The sequence below is a fragment of the Alligator mississippiensis genome, chromosome 5 (assembly GCF_030867095.1).
Source record: "Alligator mississippiensis isolate rAllMis1 chromosome 5, rAllMis1, whole genome shotgun sequence".
NCBI classification, from domain to species: domain Eukaryota; kingdom Metazoa; phylum Chordata; order Crocodylia; family Alligatoridae; genus Alligator; species Alligator mississippiensis.
Genome location: NC_081828.1, coordinates 77,440,380 through 77,462,964, shown reverse-complemented (window position 1 = coordinate 77,462,964; position 22,585 = coordinate 77,440,380). Strand labels below are relative to the sequence as shown.

Here is a 22,585-nt window from a genome sequence, read left to right as displayed (position 1 = left end):
ATAATACTGTTAACATTAATGAAATATGATAATGGAATAGAGTGCTTAGAAAACAAAAATGTCTTAGAAAGTTTTTTTGCTGCTTATAATGGGAATGGAGGGAATATTGAAGAGAAATGAGAGTTTTATCATTATTGCTTTTTGCTTCAAAAGGAAAAAAAAAACACACCAGACTTGGCATATGTATTTATTTTGTGTATTGTAGTTTTTCTATAAAATTTACAGGAAAAGTAGAAAAATTGATTTACTTCTATGGAACATTATAGGAGGTTTTCCCTGCACCCTGCATTTTCGAGTAAGGTTTTTTATACCTGATCCCAACACACTGCAGGAGGAAAAAACCAGGTAACTTTATTTTTAAAGTTTTCGTTCAATAACTAAGAAACAGTAACATAGTAATCTCTGTTAGACTGTGCTTTTTTGTACGCTTTGATCATTAAAGATGTGGGGATGTCATAGGGCACACACTGAATGATTTTTGCCACAGAGAATCTACATTCTGAACGTAGAGGGAATAGTTCAGAGTTGTGTCAGCCATGGGGCTTCTTGTACCTCTTACTCCTTGCTTTCCTTGAAGTCAGCCCTTCTAAATTTAAGGTCTTGATGCTTCTTACTGCCTATCATTAAAAAATTATCTGATTAGCTAAATGTGGTCATTTTTAACAATGTAAAAATAAAACATTTGTGCTTTTTTTGCAAGTCATTACCATATTTTAGAACTCCTATGCACACATTGATTCTGTCATTCTGGTCCATATAGGACGAGTCTACATGAGACACTTTATGGTGTAGCAGACTAATTTGCTGAACAGTAGAGCATCATTATCTATGTGTAGATAGTGATGTCAGGATTAATTTACATCGGCTCAAATGGAACCAGAGTACATTCAGTTGCATTAATTGCATGTGTAACTGTACCCACAGAGTCTTACATCCCTGTTTCTTTTAGTCACCATAAGATAAATTGGTAGCACCCACTAAAATTGAGCACCCACTAAAATTGTTAGGTTACCTAATCCTTTCCATCATGCAAGATACTTGTAACACTGAAGACTCAAACAGCTCTTCTTTCAGATCGTATGTATGTTATGATTAGTCTTTAATTGCATGATCACATATTATTTAGTCGCATGGCTTCATTCAGTATACAGGATGGCTGCACAAGGAGTAACCTTGATTTTGGCCCTTTTTTAAATATCTTTGTGGTCCAGTATTATTTCCTTTGAAAGGTATATAGCAGCACTGAAACCCTTTTTGTAATGCAGGAAATATTTGTGCCACAAGACATTGCTACTTTTAATTTTGTAATAAAATAAAATGTGCTACATTAGCCATACTATTCGCAAATACCTTAATCATGAATGGTGCCTAATACCTGCAATTTCCAATGAAGGCTGTGAGACTTAAGGCATGTCCAGATGAGCTGGCACGTGTCTGTTGCAGCATCTCAAACTCCTTTGAGATGCTGCAAGAGGCACATGCAGGAAGAAAATGTTTCCCGTAATTTGCAGCTGGGGGGGGGCAAAATTTAGACCCCTGGATATTTACGGGTCAAAGAAACCTGCAGAGAAAAATAGCAGGGCAGGGCACGGTCCCAAACCGTGCCCTGAGGCAACCGGAGGCTCAGTCCTCCGCAGAGATGCTCTGGTAGGAGCCAGAGTGTCTCTATGGTTGGCCCTTGCGCTGGTGTTGAAGCACGCTGCCTGCCTGTGCAGGGTAGGCAGTGTGTCAGCCGCAGGGAGCTGGACACTGGCTCCACTGCAGGCAAGTAAGGAGTGAGAGGGGGAAAGGGACCATGGAGGGGACCCCTGCCAGCCCTGCCTGCTCCTCCAGCCCCTGTCCGACCCAGCTCCAACCACCCCAGCCCCCACAATCATTGACTTCCCCCACTCCAGCATTCCGATTAATTAAAAAAAAACCCCAACAGCCCCCCCCCCCCCCCAAATCCCTGCACTTACCAGCAGGAGCAGCTTCCATCGGGGTCACTGGGGCCCCCCCTGCACAGTGTGGGGCCGGGTGACAGCCCTAGCAGCCCCAGCCTGGGCCCTCCTCCCCCCCACTGCCCTGTGCTGCCTGGGGGGGGGGGGGCTCTGCAAGGAGGCCTCAGAGCCCCCAGAGTAGAGGCTTTTTTCTCTTTTTTTTTCTTTTTTTTAAAGTGCTGGAGGCTGGGGTGGGGGTGGGGCAGCCATTGGGACAGGGGATGGGGCTGGGCGGAGCAGTCATTGGGGGGGAGTCTGGGGGTGGGGGTGGGGCAGCAATCCAGGGGGCTGGGGGAGCAAGTGGGGTTGGGGCATGTGGGCCCTGTGGGGGGGGGGGTAGTAGCCCCTGTGGGAGCCATTAGTCCCCTGTTGGGGGACTGTGGCCCCTGTGGGTGGCAGCAAAACATATAGGTATTTAGAATTGACTTTATTATGATGATAGAGACAGGTAGGCTTCCAAATTGCTTTAACACTGTAGATATATCGATAAAACATTGCCCAACTGGTCTGTCTCTCTCTCTCTCTCTTATATATATATATTAGTGGTCTTCTGTTTTAATTGTGGAGGAACATGGATTTCAGGGTATTTTACAGAGTGACTTTGGGACTTTTTTATCAGGGATTTTTTCAGTTTTCCAATAGGGAACACCAGAATTCCTGCTAGGGAGGCCAGTGGCAGGACCCTGCCTGCTCAGAGCTGGCAGCTTGGACCCAGCTGGAGGTGGCTGACCTCCTGGCCAACTGGGGCCAGGAGGACATGCTTTGACAGTTCAAAGCAGGCCACCACACCTGGAACATCTTCCGGGTAATAGCTGCCCAGATGGCCGGGGTGGGGGCACAGATGGCAGTAGTGCCGCACAAAGGCCAACTTGGCAGCTACAGTCCATGGGCAGCTGGCCCAGAGGGGCAGATGCCTCTACTGGCCACGCAGTCCCCATGTGGGTCTGGCAGGTGTGCAGCAGGTCACAGCTAGGCAGCAACCCTCACTGCTAGTCTGCTGCAGTGGGTAAAGGGTGCAGGGAACTGTCAGGGCTGTTTCAGTTGGCACAAGGGGTAGTGTTTACAGGTACCAATTGGCTGCTCCCCAGAAGCTCCTGAGAGCGAGTAGGCCTGAGTTACTTGACAGAGTACCTTGTTGTACAGATGGGGCCAGGACAGGGCAGCTCTTTTTACTGCTGGGGACGGCACAGGTGCTGGCTCCCCCTGCCTGTAGATCCAGAAGAAGCCAGGCAGGGTTATTTTGCCCCAAGTGGCACAATTTGCCCCCACACCAAATTTATACCGCTTTTATTTGAGCTGCTGCAAGCACACGTGCTTGCATGTATGGATGCGCCCCTAGAGATTATCATTGCCACTAAGGGTGTTAATCAGAATGAAACTAATTAAACATAATACATTTTAATTTAGAAATACATAGGAACTCATAGTTCTCTTCTCATCCCATGCAAGTAAAAAGGTTATACAGTGTTTCCTGGAAGGTTGGGGTGCAACCAATTTACTTTTATTGTTAAAACCCTTAATTTACTAATAAATGCTTTCAATCTTCAGTGAGATAATTATTCCAAAACAAATTATACATCCAGGAAATTCAGAGTCAAGATAATATTTAAAAGAAATCTAAAGATATGAAAATCTGCAAATGCAGTTAAGGCCACCTAGACAACCTTAACTCCTGCTCTGTAGCAATTCCATGCAATCACAAATGCATACATAATTAAAGTCTTAATCCTAAATGTATTTATTTAAAGCCATTTTTTCTTTAATTGTTTCTTCTCATGGTGTCACTGTAGGAAAAGGTCTCTTCCTTAGTAAACACCTTCTTTGATTGTTCTTAATGGGAAATGAAGCCAGGGTGCTCTCAGAAAATCCTTTTAAAGAACATTTGTCAGCTTCTGCTGAAGAAGAAATTTTAACTTTATTAAGAAAAATGGCAAAAAGACCACTAATTTAAAATAAATAAATCATTATTAAAAAGTGGGTTACTGATGATTATAGTTAGAATTGATAACGCCTGGAACTTGAGACTGAAACAGTATGCTTTACACATTTAATATTGATTCAGGATTGAAACAGACTTTTATATGGATGGCAAAGGAACTTTTAAAGCCTTGTGAGATAAAGGAGGCATGTCGTTACCAGTAGGCTTATGCTTTTTTATATAGTTTTTGTACGTAAATAAATGCTTTCATTTTATGAATAGATTTCTTAAAAATTGTCATACCTTGATTTAAATTTCTGCATGAATTGAAGGTTTTCCAATTCTGTTCTTTCTAGGCATTTATTTTTCCTGCAACTGAAAACAGCTATTTTGGAAGGAAGGTAATAAAAGAAATCATTGCAGTTTCTTTTCCAAAATCTGGACATAAATAGGAACAGCTTATTGAGGAAATACGATGATTTTCTGCTGTTAAAAAATAGGTTTTTTTCAAAATATTTTAAAACTCAGGAAAAGTTAGTGTTGCAAACATCCATAGAATGGGTTGATTATTAATAGAACAAATTAATGTTCCATTAAGGAAACTGTGCAAAAAGAAATGGTTTGTAGCTGAACTTGTATGACAGGAGGGCATGAACTCAATGAGGGATCCCCTCCACATGGGGAGTACCATGCTCACTATACCAACTCTTAGGTGAATGATAGATGGCCACCCTTGTTTTTTGTGGGTTTTTTGGATGGGACTTGCTTAGTGGCCACAAGCTCATGTTTCCTGTTCTGGTTTGTCCGGTCACCTATTTTCTTTTAGTAATTGGGATCAAGTTTTCCTCTCTCAGTTCTGGATTAGTGTGTCCTTATGGATGCTTGGCACTTCCAGTGTAAAAAATATCACACAGCAGCCATTAAAATAATGTCCAGTGCACCAAATACCCTTTCCTTTTTGTTTTCCAAAATAAGCATTCAGCAAGGATATGAACATGTCCATTTAAGAGGAGTTCTTTCCATTCAGTCAGTGATCTGTTATACAACAACTTGCTTTTATCTTCCTACTATGCTGTGACTACAGTCTTTTTTTTTTTTTAAGTAAAAGTAAAAATGAAATTTTAAACATACATATTATTTTTTATGAAAAATATTATTTGCAGAGACACAGTTAATGTTTTGCCTGTTAATTTTATTTACATACATACAGAATAATTTTTTCTCCTTCTAGGTTGACATGCCCTCTTAATTCTGCTGTTGTCCTGGCATCTTATGCAGTACAGGGTAAGTAATAACAAATCTTTTTTGACTGACAAAATATATTTGAGCATCTTTGAACTGTCCCTTTTATTCCACTGATCTGCATTGCAGAAGATCATCTGTTCATTTGGGAGAAAGTTGTTTCTGTGGTTGATGCACTGTAATATCTTTGCAAAGAGCTACTTACAAAGGAAAGACTACGTAACCAGTAGCTGATGCTTGTATGTCTAGGGCAGATTATACAAATGAGGGAAGTATATTTATTAAGTCTGTGTTATGGTAAAGATATTACATGAACTGGTTCACTAATTAGAAATTCATAATCGGTACCCTTCTATATATGTTCTCTAACGAGACTAATTTTATTTAAATAAAAAAGTATCTCAGTTTCAATTGAAGACAATTTAAATGCAATTTAAAGTTGGATCTGAAGGACTTTGGTCCATTCAAGTTAGATGCTGCAGTGGCTAAACTTCAAGTGCTTGACTCCCAGAATGGAATTCAAAATGCTGAAGAAACACTAGGCTTCTTCGTATACATGGCACAGGGAGAGTTAAGTGCCTTAGAAAAGTCTGAGCAGAGACCTACCTTAGGGTTAGACAATAGGGAATGCTGAGCACAGGGATGTCTGCATTACAGCTTCCCTTTGGAGCTTAGGTTCTGAGTCAGGACTGCAAGGGATACAACTTTCCATTTGGGATCCAGAGATGGGAACCCTTTCCTGAGGGTAAATCCTTATAAGCACTCTTTGAAAGAAAAAGAGTGAATCCCACTCTTCTCACATTGTAGCTGTAAGATGGGAGGGGGGGTGCGAAGGGTGGGGGGAGTACTGGTGATGGTGCCAGCCCAGTGGTTAGAGCACTCATGCAGGAAGTAGGAAACTTGAGATCTAGAAGAGGCTGAGATCTAAGCTGTCCTCATCCAGGAGGATTCAGATCCACATCTGCCACATCCCAGGAGCATGACCTAACTATGAAGCCATAGGTTAGTTTGGGCTGGCACCATAACCCCAATATCTCTTATGTTGGCCTGACTGTACTCTAAAACAGGGCTGTCCAACTTTTGCATGGCTGGGGGGAGGTGCAGGCTGTGTAGGTTGCATTGGTGGGGGGCCATAGGTTCTGGGACACACACAATGCAGACACCTCATAGTGTCCCCTGCACTCCTCCCTCCATCCCCCAACAGACATACATCTGCACACCCTCTAGTTTGCCCTCAATTTTGTGCCATTCTGCATTGTACTGTCTTGCCCCCGGGCCAGGCACAGAAAGGAGAAGCCAGAAGAACAAGAGCCTGGATGGTCTGGCTGCTAATGCAGCCACAGTGATAGGAGTGGCCGACAGGACTGCAACTTAACCCTTCATAGGCCATATTTAGTCTGTGAGCCACCAGTTGGTCAGTCCTCATATAGAAGTTAAAGCTTTCAGCTGGGAGGGGAAATTCTGAGTTTGTCCTTGCTTCCTAATGCATTTTTGCATGAAACAGTCATTGTTACAGAAGAGTAAAAACAGAAAAATAAAAAAGGTATGTTCCTGAGAGCAAGAACTATAACAGAGAGCTCCCTCTTCCCAGCTGAGTGTCCTCACTGCTACCCTACTGGGTCAGATTGAGTCTGGTTCTGTGAATCCTGCACTTGTTGGTGCAGAGTGCCACAACTTCAACAGGATGTGTGAAGGTGCCACCCCCCCCCCCCCCCCAGCCTACTCTAGAGAGTGGTGCTGGCACTCTCCTGGGAGGTGATTGGTATACAGTTGAATCCCTGCAGGTTCAGGAAGGCACGATACCCAGGTCTCCCTCTTGCTGGGTGAATGCTTTATAAAAGGTGAGCACAACTGTTACGACATTCTCTTGGATTGAAAGTGGTTGTAGCTGCCCTGTTCTGTTTTGATTTTAATGCTGTTGATGTGTTGGGTGTCGAATGAGCCTCTCTCTTACAAGAGAGGTGCCAATTCTTCCAGTTTTTGGATCCAAATGAGTCTTAGATGGGAGTCTAGGAATATAGCTGTTTAGATTGGGGTAGCTTCAGACATGTGTAGAAGGCAGAATTAAAGAACCTAAGTCACCATTCTGCTCAAAAAAGAGTGTAATCAGTTTAGGTGTTTCCAGGGTTAAACAGCTGTTGAGAAGGGAAGCTTGGATTGCACTTTTGGCTTGGGCACCTGAAATCCAGACCTGTTTGTTGTAGGGACCTTTACTGGCCCTTAATTTATAATATGAAAGTAACGTGTGACACTAAATGTAAAGTAGGGAATTGTCTTTTGGAAAGCAACCATGAAGAAACACATGGGCAGGAAGGCATTAATTGTGGAGAGTAAATTGATTTGTTCAGTAGAATATTGTGTCAGGAAAGATGTTTATGTTTTTGGATATATACAGGGAGCTTTCTGTCACTAAACAGTGTATGATGATGACCATTTGTGTAATGATCTGTACATGCTAATCTCTGTATTACAAACAAACAAACAAACAAAAGAAGGTTCAAAATGTGATACTTAAGCATGAGACGTGAAAAAAATGGAAGAGACTAAATGTATGTAGCCTTAACGAGGGTATTGAAGAGGTTTTATACACCACTCCACAAATCAAATGAACAACAAAAACAGAAGGTGAAAAAAAATCAGTGAATGCCCATTTTTCTTAAACCTAAAAAGTCTCAAAATTAGGAGAGGGTCAACTTGGGTCATGCATTAATGAAATAGTTGGCAGGATAAAGCCAGGCTAAAAGAGTTTGCAGAGCTGGTTATTGACGACGCAGTTGCTCCATGTCTTTGTGGAAAGGTTAGCTATGTTTACAGAAGGAGTTGTAAAGGGCCATTTTGGCTAGAAATCAGGGCTGAATTATAAAATATAAATGTAAAATGTGCCTCTCAAAGGAAAGGGTGGGTCTAATGGGAGGCTGCTATAAAAAATACGTCTAACCAGAATAATTTAATTAGAATTGTCAAGTGTTTTGTGTTGCAGTGTATAAACTTTGATTTTTAAATGTTCCTAGATTTTAAAAATAAGTTACAGATTTAAGTTTTTCTAAACTGAATTGAAGCTCTTAAGCATGGGTACATATACCTGCTCCTCCCCTCCCTCCCACCTCCCTCCCCTGCCGAAGAGGCTAGGGATCCAGTTGTTTGAAGACAAGAGTAGAATGATTTTATGCATCTTTGGATGCTGTAAATTCAGCAAGATCTTAGACATCATTAATACACAGAACACCCAATTTAAAATGCAGTTAGGTTTGCTAAATGCAACAATCCTGATGCAATCCTATAACAAAAAAAATGAAAAGTCCCAGAAAAGTCCAAACCTTATATTCTGTCACAGACACACACTTACCATATTTACTGGAATATAAAATGATTCTGATTATAAGACAACCCCCCAATAATTAGATTATACATATGGAAATTTAAAAATTTGTTATAATTTTCCAGGTTTAAAATCTAATTATTGGAAGTTTGCCATGAATTTATTCTCCTCCCCCTTCTATAGCAGAGAAATAAATCTGGGCTGTCAAGTAGCCCCCTTACCTTCTGCTGCCCCTTATTGTGAAACCTTACTCACTCTCAGCATATGGAAGTGAGAAACAAATTTGAAAACCCTTATCTAGAAATAAACTTAGCTGTAGCAATTTGCATATAGTAATCTTGGAATTAATTTACCCAGAATTGATGCATGTTACCTTATTTGAAAATGCTGCAAGTTGACACAGGTATTCCTTAAATGCATTTTTAAATAGCATGTAGTATAACTGTTTTTTGTGCAAAACTATATATTTATATATACATATATATGCACACGGTTCACTTGACCACTCATGACATACATCTAGAGTTAACTATCATAATCCCCATTACAATAAATGCAGCTGTGCACGCACGTGCCCATCACCATCTGCTTTAACTATTATAACCGCACAAAATCATCTCTGTACCCTCTACCCTCCCCTTCCCATCCCCAGATCCTCCCCAAGCCCCTTCGTTTCTTTTCCCAGTCCTTAGTCCATATCATCTTCACCATCTTCCTCCCCCCTCTTCATTACCATCATCATCCTCTTCCCTGGGGGTCCCATTCTTGAACAGCCTGTACCTTGTTTTCCTCTTCCACGTGTCTTCCACCATCTTCTCCCCATTGGTTCCTTCTATATTCATACAGTACATCTGTAGCTCGCTCACTCCCATGCAAACCTCAACTGGGAGGTTTGTGTGCCTGTGTGTGACCAGATTCCTAGCCTTCCACGGGGCATTTCCGAAGCAAGACATGGACTGGTCAGAATGGGCTACTGGGGTCCCTTGCTGCTTGGTGATGTGTCCAAACAGCGCTGCCTCTTTCGTCAGGGTCTTGATTCCCATCACCATCTGGAGGAATCCACTTACTTTCCCTTACACTTCCCTGGTGTATGGGCAGTTCCAGAGGAGATGGTCAATTTGTTTCCTTTTGCCACCAGCAGGTTTGCCTGAGGCAGACAGGTGAGCCTCTCTGCACCTCTCTGTTTCAGTGCCCACACAGGGAGTACCCATTGGGCTACCTTCTAGTTCAAGTCCCTGTGCTCCTTTTACAGGTCCTTTTGGAAGACTTGCTCCCACACAGCCTGGAAGCCATTGCTAGGTAGTACATCTATGGGCAACAGTCTGTCTTTTGCCTTTACTATCTCCTGCATCTTATGGTGGTTTGTCATGGTCTTCAGGGCTTCACTGTGTAACCCTTATTTGTTCTGGAAGCGGTCCAAGCCTTTGTAGAACTACAGTGGGTCCATGGTCCACAGCCACATGTTGGGCAGCATGTACACCTGGTAGTCTTGCAGCAAGTGCCCTGCAAAGTACTTCACGAAGCAAGCTGTTTTGGTGTTTATAGATCTGGCTTGTGTACTTGGCGCAGAAGAACAGCAGGACGTCTGGCATTCTTTGGCTTCCAGTCCGCTTGTCTTATACAGTGTGTTCCTTGCAACCTTCTCCCATCTGGAGCCCCTGAAGAAGATGCATGTGGCTCTTTGGATTCTGTTAATGATTTGCTCTGAGGGGAGGAAGACCAGCCTGGTGTACAGAAGCACTGGTGCAATACTACCCTTGTGAGGACCGTGCACCCTCTCCCCCCACCCCAATTGAAGAGTGGCATATATTCCACAGTACCAGTCTCTTAAGTTGGGTCTTGGTCTTTTCCCGAGCTTTCTACCTGTTCATCTCTGGGTCAGACTCCACCCCAAGGATCTTCACCTCCTTGTGGGAACTGGAGATGCCCATGGCCAACAGATCCCCCCAAGTTTGCCCAGTACCAGGCAGGTGGTGTTGCCCATGTTGAGCTTAGCCCCTGCTGCCAATCTGTATACCTGGGTGTGTTGTAACATTCTTTCCACTGACCACTTGTCACTGCATGGGACGTTAAGTTTGTCCATGTAGGCCAGAACCTTCATTTCTGCCTTGCCTCCCCCAGGGATTTGCACTCTGCTGATCCTGAGATCTTGCCTGAGCTGCTGGGCTAGTGGTTCTATCATGCAGATGAATGGGATCAGGGAGAGTAGGCAGATCTGCTGGACGCCATACTCCACTGTGATCAGGGCAGTCAGGAACCCATTCACTAGCACCCTGCTGCTTGCGTTGGTGCACAACATCCTTATTCAGGTGACAAAGATTGGAGGGAACTGCATAGTCTTCAGTGTCTCGAACAGAGACTCAGCCATAAGCTTTCTCCAGGTCAAAGTTCACATGGTGGCATTGCACCCTCTCTCCTGTTGATACCACAGCGCATCCTGCAGCTGCAGCAAAGTTCTGTGGATCTGTCACCCTGCTACTGTGCAAAGTCCCTGTGGAAGCTGAGGGAGATTGTTGCGGTGAGGTGCTGCACTTTGCCTGAATTCTCAGTCATGTTTTTCAGCATCACTCTGGCTTTTCAGGCTCCAGTCTACACACCCCATTTGCCTAGGATTTACTCTACTTTTCCTTCTTTCTCACAGTGTCTTCTTAGCCAAAAACTCCATGTCCTTTTCCTTTATTTGCCCTGGATTACTTTTGGATTGTAACCAGTCTCTGTCCTTGTGCCTCCCCCCATAAATTCAAAAGTCTGGAGCTGAGGATTTCCCCTGGCTGTCTGGAGCTGCTGCCAGAAATCCGATCTGCTCTTGGAATCTCTGAAGCCAAGTTCCCACTCAACCCCTCCTGGCATGCAAATAAGTAAATGCAAATTTATAAGCTTTACCATCAGCAGGTCTCTTATGATCTTGGTTAAGAAGTCTTTTTTCTCCATTGGCAGTTTTCCTAGGTTCAGTTGTCTGTCCTCACTTGGAACCTCACCAGGAAGCCTCTTCCACTCGCCTCCATGTTTGGGGTGTCTCCCATCATGGGGTCTTGTGACCCTGGGGTTTGGGGTCTTTGCTCCTCCTGTCTCCCTCCCCCCCCCCCCCCCCCATGTCCCCTGCAAGCACAGGGGTAGCTCATGATTCTGTACTTGAACTAATAAGAGCAGGCACTATACTTGATCTTAGCCAGAAAAGGCTGAGAAGCACTTTTGCACTTGTACATAGTACAAACTATGCATAATATTAATCCAAAGCTAAAGGCTCATGACTTATCATATAGTTTATTGAGCTGGGCCCCATCAGAGGCAACAGCATTTCAAGCTGTGATGACCCCACAGCTCAGCACTGCTCAGTATGTGTATGTACTCCAGACACCCACACAAAGGATCCATGTGCTAATTAGCCCCCTATTCATGACTGGAACCAGGTCCTCTTGTCTCAAGTCCTGTGATCCTCTAAAAATGTATATGTAGATCAGGTGTAGGGCAGCTTGGTTCAGCTCTACTTTAGGGAGAGCAGGGCCATATTAATAATGTGTGTCAGGCTGAGAGGGGCAGACAGAGGGATTCTGGCTGGAGCCCCATTTGATACCTGTTTGCCAGACATTTACTGCTGGTGGGAAAAAAAAACAGGAATCATTGGTAGGGACTTACCAAACTTGTGGTTTTTGTGGAAACCATAAATTTGGGAGGTCCTCTATGAAAAAGCCCAGTCCCCGCAGGAAAGCAGCCAACGAGTGAGTGGTTTAAAAAAAAACAAGCGGGGGGGGCACCTGCAAACAGAAAACGGTGGGAAGCCCTGGTGTCCTAGACCATGGGTGGAGGGAAGTGGGAGAAAGAGCCATGAGCCCTGCACCACGATGGCGAGGCGCCGCCTGCCTGCCCAGCAGCAGCAGGGATGGCGGCATGGAGTTGTGCCCCTTGCTGCTGCCAGGTGGTCAGGGGGCACCTCGCCATAGTGGCGCGTAGCTCCCAGCAGTGGCAGCCAGCTTCCCTGCCTGGTCCCACTCTGTCATGGTGCTCTGGGTCCCGCCTGCTGGGCCACGGAGGCTCCGAGGGGAGGGCAGCACCGTGGAGAGCCCAGCGCTATGGTAGGCAGCATGAATCTGCTCTTGCTGTGCTGCCCTTCGGGGAGAGGGAGCTGGGAACTGTGCTCCACTCTGCCACAGCACCTGCTGCATCCCATCGGTGGCAGCCAGGACTTGGGTGCTGCTGTGGGGGGTAGGGGGCTGTGGACCCAGGTCCCTGGCCCCATAGCCTTGGCAGCTGGGTTCCCCTCCACCAGGGCGGGGGGAGGTGGAGTGCTGTGGGTGGGGAGTGAGGGGCACTGACTGGGCTGGGAGGCTGTGGTGGGGAGTGAGGGGTACCAGCAGGGCCCAGTTGGTTGTGGATGGGGAGTGAGGGACACTGACAGGGCTGTGGGTGAGGAGTGAGGGGCACCAGGTGGTTTTGGATGGGAAGTGAGGGACACCAGCAGGGGTGGGGGGCTTTGGGTTGGGACTGAGGGGCAATGGTATGGTCAGGGCATTGGCTTATCAGGACTGCTCAGCGCCACAAAGCAGTTGAGGGGAGGGGACCGCTGCAGCTGGACCCACATCCTTGTGAGCAGAGGAGGCAGGGGGAGGTTTTATTTTCCATGATGAAAAGCTGATTCAGTCACCTTTAGATAAAAGCCCCGCTGAAGTTCCTGATCTATACAGAGATATACAGCATGCTAGTTCTCAAACTTTTGGGGCTCAAGTCACCCATTGGAAAATGCCAGCTCATAGCTTTCATTCAGTTTTTGACTTCAGCTGCAAAGAACTTGGACCACAACATGTTAAAACATTTTTGGCACTACAGATTCCTTTTTGAAATCTTCGGATGAGTTGGTTGCTAAGGAGCTATCCTGTAATAACATTTTCCTGCGTTTACTGTATAAATCGTGTGTAGCTATATGCACACCTAACAGTGCTATTATTGTGCAACATTTTGCAGCACCCTAATTGATAACTGCTGGAACTGGAGTAAAGTTTGCATCCAGCACAGCTTTCTAGCTTCATGTCTTGGAAACCTCACTTGCTGCTAGGTGAAATGGGATGTTCTTCCAGAGCAGTGATTCTTAACCAGGATGAGAATATTCTGTTAGAGGTGCCACACGCTAGTAACACTCTCAGGTATAGAATCATAGAAAGTTAGGGTTGGAAGGGACCTCAGGAGGTCATCTAGTCCAACCCCCTGCTCAAAGCAGGAGCAACCCCAATTAGATCGTCCCAGCCAAAGCTTTGTCTAATTGAGTTTTGAAAACTGCCAAGGATGGAGCTTCCACCACCCCTTTGGGTAATATGTTGCAGTGTTTTACTACCCTCCTAGTGACAAAATTCTTCCTAATATCTAACCTAAACATCCCTTGCTGCAACTTGAGACTTGCTCCTTGTTCTGTCAGTCTAGCTCCATCCCCTTTTGAACCACCCTTCAGGTAGTTGAAGGCTGCTATTAAATCCCCCCTCAGTCTTCTCTTCTTTAAACTAAATAAGTCCAGTTCCCTCAACCTTTCCTCAGAAGTCATGTCCCCCAGCCCCTTCACCATTTTTGTTGCTCTTTACTGGGCTCTTTCCAATTTGTCCACATCCGTTCTGTAGTGCAGGGCCCAAAACTGAACACAGTACTCCAGATGTGCCCTCATCAGTGCTGAACAGAGGAGAATAATCACCTCCCTTGACCTACTGGGAACACGTCTACCAATGTAGCCCAGTATGTCATTAGCCTTCTTGGTAATAAGGGCACACTGCTGATTCATATTCAGCTTATTGTCCACTGTAACCCCCAGGTCCTTTTCTGCAGAGTTGCTGCCCATCTGGTCAGCCTACAGCCTGTACCAGTGCATGGGATTGCTCTGTCCCAATTGCAAGACTTTGCACTTGTCTTTGTTAAACCTCATGAGATTCCTTTTGGCTTAACCCTCCAATTTGGCTAGGTCACCGAATTGTAGCCCTGCCCTCCAGTGCATCTGCTACTCCCCAGAGCTTGGTGTCATCTGCAAACTTGCTGAGGGTGCACTTTATGCCATTTTCCAGGTCACTGATGAAGACAAAACTGACCCCAGGACCGACCCCTGGGACACTCCACTTGATACTGGCTGCCAAGTAGACATCAAGCCATTGATTACTACTCTCTGAGCTTGATGCGCCGGCCAGTTTTCTATCCACCTTGCAGCCCATTCATCCAGCCCATATCTCCTTAGCTTGCCTGCGAGAATGCTGTGGGAGACTGTATCAAAAGCCTTGCTAAAATCAAGGTACACCACATTCACCAGTCTCCCCGAGTCCGCAGAGCCGTTCACCTCATCGTAGAAGGCAATCAGTTGGTCAAGCATGACACGCCCCTGGTGAATCCATGCTGACTGTTCCTAATCACCTTTTTCTCCTCCAAGTGGTTAGAAATAGATTCCTTGAGGATTTGCTCCATCATTTTTCCAGGGACTGAGGTGAGGCTGACTGGTCTGTAGTTCCCTGGATCTTCCTTTTTGCCTTTCTTAAATATGTGCACTATTTTTGCCCTTTTCCAACCAGGACCTTTCCTGATTGCCATGACCTTTTAAAGATGATGGCCAATGGCTCTGCATTCACTTCAGCTAACTCCCTTAGCACTCTTGTGTGCATCCCATCTGGCCCCATGGACTTGTATAAGTCCAGCTTTTCTAAGTAGTTCCTAACCTGTTCTTTCAGCAAACATCTACACGTTTCACAAGATAAACCCAGAGATTTCAACATTTCAAGGAAAGCCTGTTATAGTCTTCCTAAAGTCTTTGCAAAAAGTGTATCGCTCTTATTTTTTGTAGTAAGAAAACAAATGATTGCTAACAACTAACATTTTCTGGGGGTGTTTTGAGTCTGACAAGGAATTCCTTTGTCTAAAAAGAGTTCTGCTGTCCTACATCAGGCAGGAGTTTGAGGTGTACAAACTTCATAAATCAGAAAAGAGTAAATGAACTACCTGGTGTTTAATCAGTCCTGTCCTTTGTTACCTGAAGGGTGAGCTAAAGAGTTACATTCCAGCACAGATGGTGGCAGGCTTGAGAGGAGGCGGACTGTTGCTCTCGCAGCAGGGCTGAGTACAGATAGTCAAAGACCCAAGGCTGAATTGATTCTGTCTTGGCAGTTTAGTCTAAGATGTAAAGATTGAACCAATAAGCAAATGAACGGACATTCACTCAATTCAGGAAATGCAGCCAGATGCTTGCAGTGGCACAAGCCAGAAGTCATGAGGTGCTAGAGCACGGCTCTCTGGCACGTAGCCAGCTTGGGCTGTGTACTCACTTCCTCTTCCTGCTGCCCCTGAGGTCTCTGGGATTTGCAGTCCACAGTCAGAGCAGCAAGACTCTGCAGGGTTGCTCATCACTTCCTCTTCCTGCTTCCAGGTATCTCTGGGATTTGTAGTCCACAATCACAGCCAGCAACAAGCAAGCAGGGCAGGTGGCTCCATACTCTGGGGAAGGGAAGTTTAACCCCCATCCCAGGCCCCAGATTCTAGCAGGGGTTTGCTAGGGGTGAGGCAGGGGTGCATTGAGCCAGTCTTTGAGGCCAGTAAGTCAGCCCTCACTGCTCCAGCTAGGGAATAGAGCAGCAGGGCAAGCCCTGATCTCTGGAGCAGACAACACAGCCCAGCCCAGGGCTGTGGGATGCTGGGGGACTCTGACTTGATTTGAAACAGGAAGGGGTCTGGGACAGAAGTTTCATAAACCAGTTTGACCTAAATCAGTTGAGTCTGATACTGTGTTCAACCAAATTTATGTTAAACTAGTTCCAGACATTTTGAAACTGGTGTATGTGCAGTGAATTTCTATTCTGTTACAGGTATAAACCAGTTTCTGATCACTTAAACTGGTTTATTTGTAACTTCTGCCCCTAGTCCAGGAGAGCAGACTAGCTGGGATCAGGAACTAAAGAAACCTGCTCCCTGTTAGAGCCTCCTCAAAGAGAGAGAGACAGGGAGGTCTGACCTTCTGCCAAAGAGTGAGCTTAGAATTCACAGTCATTTGTATTGAACTTTAGGTACCCTGGAAGCAGGTGGTATTTTAATGTGACCTGGCAAGGAAGTGGCTTCTGGCTGGAATCTTCTGGAGGTTGGGTAAATCAGCTAAAGAGTCAAAATGACATAAAGGCAGAGGCATGCCATTCTGTTTCCTGTCAGATAACGTGTGTCCAGGGATGGCAGACCACAGAGCTTTTGAGAGGGGCATTTTTTGTGTATGTTTTGTTTTTAAACTTCTCTCACCATGGCTGCATTGCTCTCCCCCGCTTACCTCTTTCTCTAACTGTGTAGTAATGACGCAATTAAAATTTAAACTGTTTGGGTTAAGAATTCATCAGCTGGACCCTGAAATATTTGTCCTATCATTGTTCTGATTAGAAGTTGACCTCATATTTTCAGATTTAGTTTGAGCCTTCCCCCTGTTTATTCAGTTTAATTAGTTCAAATGTGGTTAGTCAACTACAGATGACACTCTTGAACTGCTGTTGCCCTTAAAAAATCCACCTCTCCCTCCCCCAAGAGAATCAGTTAGCCATGGAAAGGGACCAAAACACACTTAGAATTAAAAACTACATTGAAAAAGTTTCTGATTTGGCATTTTTTGTGACATGCACAAAAAAATTGCAATTAGAAAAGTCAAGAATATGTAATGAAAGACTTTTGGTTGAATTTTGTTATGTTTGTCTTTATATGGAAATTAATTTAAATACATTTAGCAGAGATGGGAAATAGGAGTTGCTGTGCTATGTGGAAAGACGGTATGAACATGCCATTGCATAGACTATTGCCCATGAAGCACTGAGTGATGGTCCCCATAGCAAGCTTTTAGACCCACAGGTTGTCACCATAGGAGTTTGAGTGGGCTCTAGGAACTCTGGCTGGTAACAATCTTGGGTTGCCTAGCCATTGTGGTTCTTCCCTGTGTGAGCTCAGCCTGCTGCCACCACCATGACAGAGCACTTAACTTTATTGAGGACCAGCAATTGTGTGCCTGAAGCATGGCACAGAAGGTTATCTGCTCCATAGAGTTGTACTGTGTTGTTCTTCTTTTGCAATCCTGTATATAAGTCAAATGTGACCCTTTTTTAACCTTTTATGGTTCTTTTTGAAGAGGTGGAAATTCTGTTTAGTCTGAACAATACAGTACTAGCCAATGGTACTTTTTTTTTTTTGCTGTGTAAGGGAAAATGTGATATTCTGTTGTCTGTGCTTTATTAGTTCCATGCAAGGTCTCACTTCAGTACTCATCTGTGTTGTGCTTATCACGAGCCCTGCTTGTTCAACCATTCATTCAGCTTCTTTATTCCAAACTGTTGCTATGACTCCAGTAAGCTCTAAAATCAAAACCACAAACAAAAAATAATAAAGGACAGGAGGAACTCAAAAGATTTTAAAGTCCTTTTACTTGGAACAAGCTTCTAGTCTCGTAGGGCAGCTTGAGGATGGTGGTCATCTTTTGTTGCTAGTCAAGCTATCCCCAAGTATGTGATAGCTTTGCCTCATCTGTCTTCTGGGGACCTCAGTAGAGCAGCCTAGGAAGAACTGTGCCAGTTTCCCATAGCAATAGAGCTTGTAAATAGCTGAAATCTTCAAGCAGACAGATTTTAAATATCTTCTGCGAGTTTTCTTCCTCATCCATCAGAGTTGTCAAGGTTACCACTTTTGGGGCCTGCTAGCAGCTCTCATCTAAAGCAGTACTACTAACTGTTCTAATCGCTTATGTTAGTGATCTGCTTGCCCCATGGATTAGGCAGATTAATATGAACATGTGGCAAAAAAGGAGTTCACAGTTGGACAACTTTGGCTACTTCAGAAAAGTCATTTTTGCCAAGGCTTTTCTTGTCCCCTCTCTTCCTGCCTACTCCTCCTTGTGGTCTGCAAAGTTTTATATCATCTCTTGACTCTAAATTGATTAAAAAAAATATTCTCTTTCTCCTTTGTCCTCAGGGTGGGGTAGAGGTTAGGGAGAGGAGGGGGAGGGGTTGCATTGAGGGACTATGAACTGTGTGGTATCAGCAAAATCAGTTGAAGACTGAATGACCTAGCTTTTACAGCTGTGAGGCTGTGTGGCCTGCTAATTTGGGAGTTGGCCTCCCATATTTGAGCTGTCTTTTTTAATAAGAGGCTTTTGTATAAAATGACTGGCACGAAGACCTTCCAAATTCTAGGTTTTACTATCTGTTCCCTTATTACCTTGAAATAAGCATTTCTTTCATTTAAAAAAAAAAGTCTTCCATGCATGCCTGGATTTGGAAGTCTTTTCATAAAGAAAATTTCCATTCCCACTGGATTAATCCAAAGGAGTAGATAAACTATGTTAGGCAGATGGGCTCTTGAAATAGTTTGGTTTAAGTCTTTGTTTTTCCGATTAATTTGAAAAGAATTCCAGAAAAACAAACAAGGAAGTAAAGTTACTATTTTTCCTAAAATGTTTCCGCCATCCATTTTACTTAAGGTAGGCAAGAAATGGATGAGTTTTGCCCTGGTCCCACACCTCTCTCAGCTAATTCTTACAGGGTGGAATGTTGGAGTGCAGCATTTGGATTAAGAGATGTCTTCTTAGGATGTTACTGTCATGCAGATAAGCCTGTCCACATGTTCTAATTTGTCCATGGTGCCTTTGTTTTTTTACAGTGAAGACCATAACCAGTTCCTAGTGAGACTGGAGTCTCTTCTGCTCCCCAGTTTTTCTCAAGCTTAATGTTAATGCTGTTAACTTTCCTTCCTAAAATGGCATGTTTTCCTCTCTTCTGGTGTCTTATCAGTAGTAGCTTAGTTCTCCAGGATAATATTTCAATATAGTGACTAGATTGTGCTCAAGTTGCAGCATTCCTTACCTATGTTCAAACGAATTTTCCTTTTCTGCCTCCAGGAATTAGTCCTAACACAGACATTGTCTTAAAGTAAATTAGTTGGGTTTAAGCTTCACAACATTTTTGTTCCATCAAGGAACCTGTATTACTAATGCAGTGATATTCAGCCAGGGTGCCATATCTTTGAAAGGATCTCTACCAAAAGATTAGGTAGAGATCCTTTCAAGGGTGCCATGCAACATTAGTACTGTTAGGTGTGTAAATAGGATAAACCCAGAGCTTTCAAATAAGAATTCATACAGTTGAAAACATTCTAATCTGTTGTGGTATTCCTGTGCTTTTTGCAACAGAAAAAATGCTCCTTTATTTTTTTTTCTTTAGTTCAACAAACAAGCGAAAACTAAGAGCTGGCATTTTCTTAGGAGCACCTCAAGTCTAAAAAGGTTGAAAACCACTATTCTAATGTCTCTGGCGTTTTGGAATGACCTGATGGAAACTGTTTCCTGATACTGGTGCTCCTCATACATTTTTTTTCCATCAATCAATCCAGTTCCCAGAATTAGAAAGCAGATTATCTTCTGTACCTCCAAATTTATCAGATGGACAGGTTCTTTTTATTGGAAAAAGTTCATTCCAGAAATCTTGTCATCTCCACTGGAGTTAAAGCAGTTGTGGCATTTTTCTCTTGTATTTGTCTCCTGGATTCATTTGCTACTCATACGGATTATGAGAGGAGGGCCACAGCTAACATCTTAGCATTTTACTTTGACCAGAGTGAGGCACCAAAACTGAAACAATACTGAAACGAAGCTAAGAACATGCTTTTTTGCTATTACAGCAAGGAGTTGTGGTATCCAAGGTCATTTGCATTTAGATAAAGGGAATTGACTAGCTATGCAGCTATAAATTGGATGTAGATCTAAGTAAATGCATTCTCAGTACCTGACAAAGCTAATCTCTTAATCACCCATGATTTTTCGTATTCTTCTTGGTTTGAATATCCACGGACACTTGGTCTAGTGGGGCCTTCTTCTTAAGGGTTTGCTCAGCAGCCAACCCGTCCAGAACCCAAGATTCGTGGCCTGGAGAACATAGATAAACTTGTGGACTTGCTGCTGAAAGCTAAAGAGTCTTGCAAGTGTGCTTGTTCCTCTTATTGTCTCTTGCTCAACTTTTAAAGTGAGACAGTTCTTTTCTTTGTGTAGTAATCCTTTTCACTATAAATAGGGATCTATTCAAATCCTGATTTATTTTTTTTCATGCATTGCATGGAAATTGAGAAGTTGGGCAAAGCTTATGAAATCTACAGCCTCCTCCCCCACCCCTTCCAGAATGTATTGAAAATAAAATGTTGGCTACTCAGAGGGAGCCAGCAGTCCTCATGGTGCTGCGACACTGCTGCGCAGCCTGCAGGGAGGACAAGAGGAGGGAGAATTCCAGCAGGGAGAACCCAAGATGGCTGCCACCTCTGGCCCTCGCCGCTGATTGGGTGAGAGGACTGCCTGTTGTGCAGCCCTGCCCTTCTCCACCAATTGGTTGTGAAAGGCAGGGTTGTATAATGGATAGCCCTCCCTGCCAGTCTGTGTCAAGGGGTGGGGCTGTATAATGGACAGCCCTCACAGCCAGTCAGCAGCAAAGGGCAGAGGCGGCACCAGGGTCCCTCAGTCAGTTAGAGACGTAGGGGGGTCCCACTGCGATCAGCCCTTGAAAATGGTGGCAAGCCTCACTATCTCCCCACACAATCAGCTGTCTGCCTCGTCAAGTTGGATAGATCCCTAACTGTAAGAAGAAATATGTACACAATTTCATTTTCATTGGTTAGTATTTTTATTTTTTATTTTTTTACACAAAACTGACATGTTTTTAGGATTCTGTAGGTGAGAAGCGCTGTCTGTATCCACCATGTTTTACATATATGTAAACTCAGGATTTTATTTTTTTGTTTATTGTTTTACAAAGGTCCATAAAAGATTGAGTTTTGTAGCCACTTTAGCAGATGAGATTTAAGGAAGCAGGTATCTATCCAAGGAAATATGCTGTCTGGCTGCGTGGCCTTTTTTTGTCTTCCTTGATGAAGCACTGTGAAGTAGATGTGCTGCCCTTACTTCATTTTTTTTCCTCCTTGAATGATGGCTTCTGTTGCTCTTCTTTTGGTTTTCCTTCATTAAAATGCTCAAATTTCACTTTTTGTGTGTGGAAAATAGTATTCAACTAAGAGGTAGTATTTTTAACCCTTGGCTCCATTTTCTTGAGTTTTATTTTACTGCTGTTTATTTTCTCAGTCATAATGAATTGTAGAACAATAGATGGGCAGAAAGGGGAAAGATATAATGTAGTTCCTTACCATAATGTTATCTATGCATAAATGAGCTGTTGCTCCATGAGACTCATGCTTGTAGAGTCATCTGTGTTACAGGGACAATATCTTTTGTCATTCTTTTCCCCTCATCCCCCCACCCCCCCTCCCCCCGGTGCGTCTGGAATAATTCAGTAGAGAAGTCACATTTGTTCTTAGGATTTTGACTTATCCTAATTCCTTTCATCGGTTATTCGGATAAAAAATAAAATGAAAACATCCTGCACAAGATGGCTAGCTACTCTTCCATAATGTCTACTAATCAGCATGTATAGTTTCTCTTCAACTGTGGCAGTTGCCACGGGAGTTCGAAAATTAGATAGTAGTCCAGATTGCTCCCTTGTTGATATGAGCTCAGATAGCTAAGAGGAAGAGGAAAAAAGACAAGAGGAGCCTCCATGTTTGGAAGATGAGCAGCAAGAAGCCATGTCATAATGAATCAAGGAGCAACAGTTGCCCTTTTTAGCAAAGGTAAAATTTATCCTAAGAAAATATATTTTACCTATTGCACAAATACGTTTTGAGAATTAAAATTACATTATTTTTGGCAACCTAGTCTCTCTTTGACAAGAAGATACTTAAAACTGACTTCAAAAAGCCTTCTTTGGCAAAAATAACAAAAAATATTGGGTTGCATTTCATGGAAGGGATTGAGGAAAGTATTAATTGCTGGAAAAGAGAAAATGAGAATATTTTTCTGTCAAATATGGTAGGTTGTGAGTTGTTTAATGACTATTACTAGTCATGCTAATTTGTGTCAATCATTTTAGGCTTGTTTTACAGCCTAGGCTTTGAGATGTGTGCATTTATTAAAAACAGACATACGAACAAAAAACATAGTTCCAGAGCTGCATTGACATTTAATAGTAATTGTTTTTGTTTTGTTACAGAAGGATTTTATTTGGTTTTTAAAAGAATTAATATTCAACAATTGTTCAAATTCATGTTTATTTATTGAATTTT

At 43.6% G+C, this 22,585-nt stretch overlaps 1 protein-coding gene across 7 annotated transcripts in view; it reads left to right on the top strand.

The window, feature by feature from the left end:
• PTPN3 (protein tyrosine phosphatase non-receptor type 3) overlaps positions 1–22,585 on the top strand; it is a 312,280-nt gene that overhangs the window by 136,293 nt on the left and 153,402 nt on the right. For all 7 annotated transcript variants that reach the window (XM_059728511.1, XM_059728513.1, XM_059728510.1 and 4 more), the window contains exons 5-7: positions 267–345; positions 4,254–4,298; positions 5,129–5,181. In XM_059728511.1, coding sequence (XP_059584494.1) covers positions 267–345; positions 4,254–4,298; positions 5,129–5,181 — 177 coding nt within the window. The remainder of the gene's footprint in view (positions 1–266; positions 346–4,253; positions 4,299–5,128; positions 5,182–22,585) is intronic.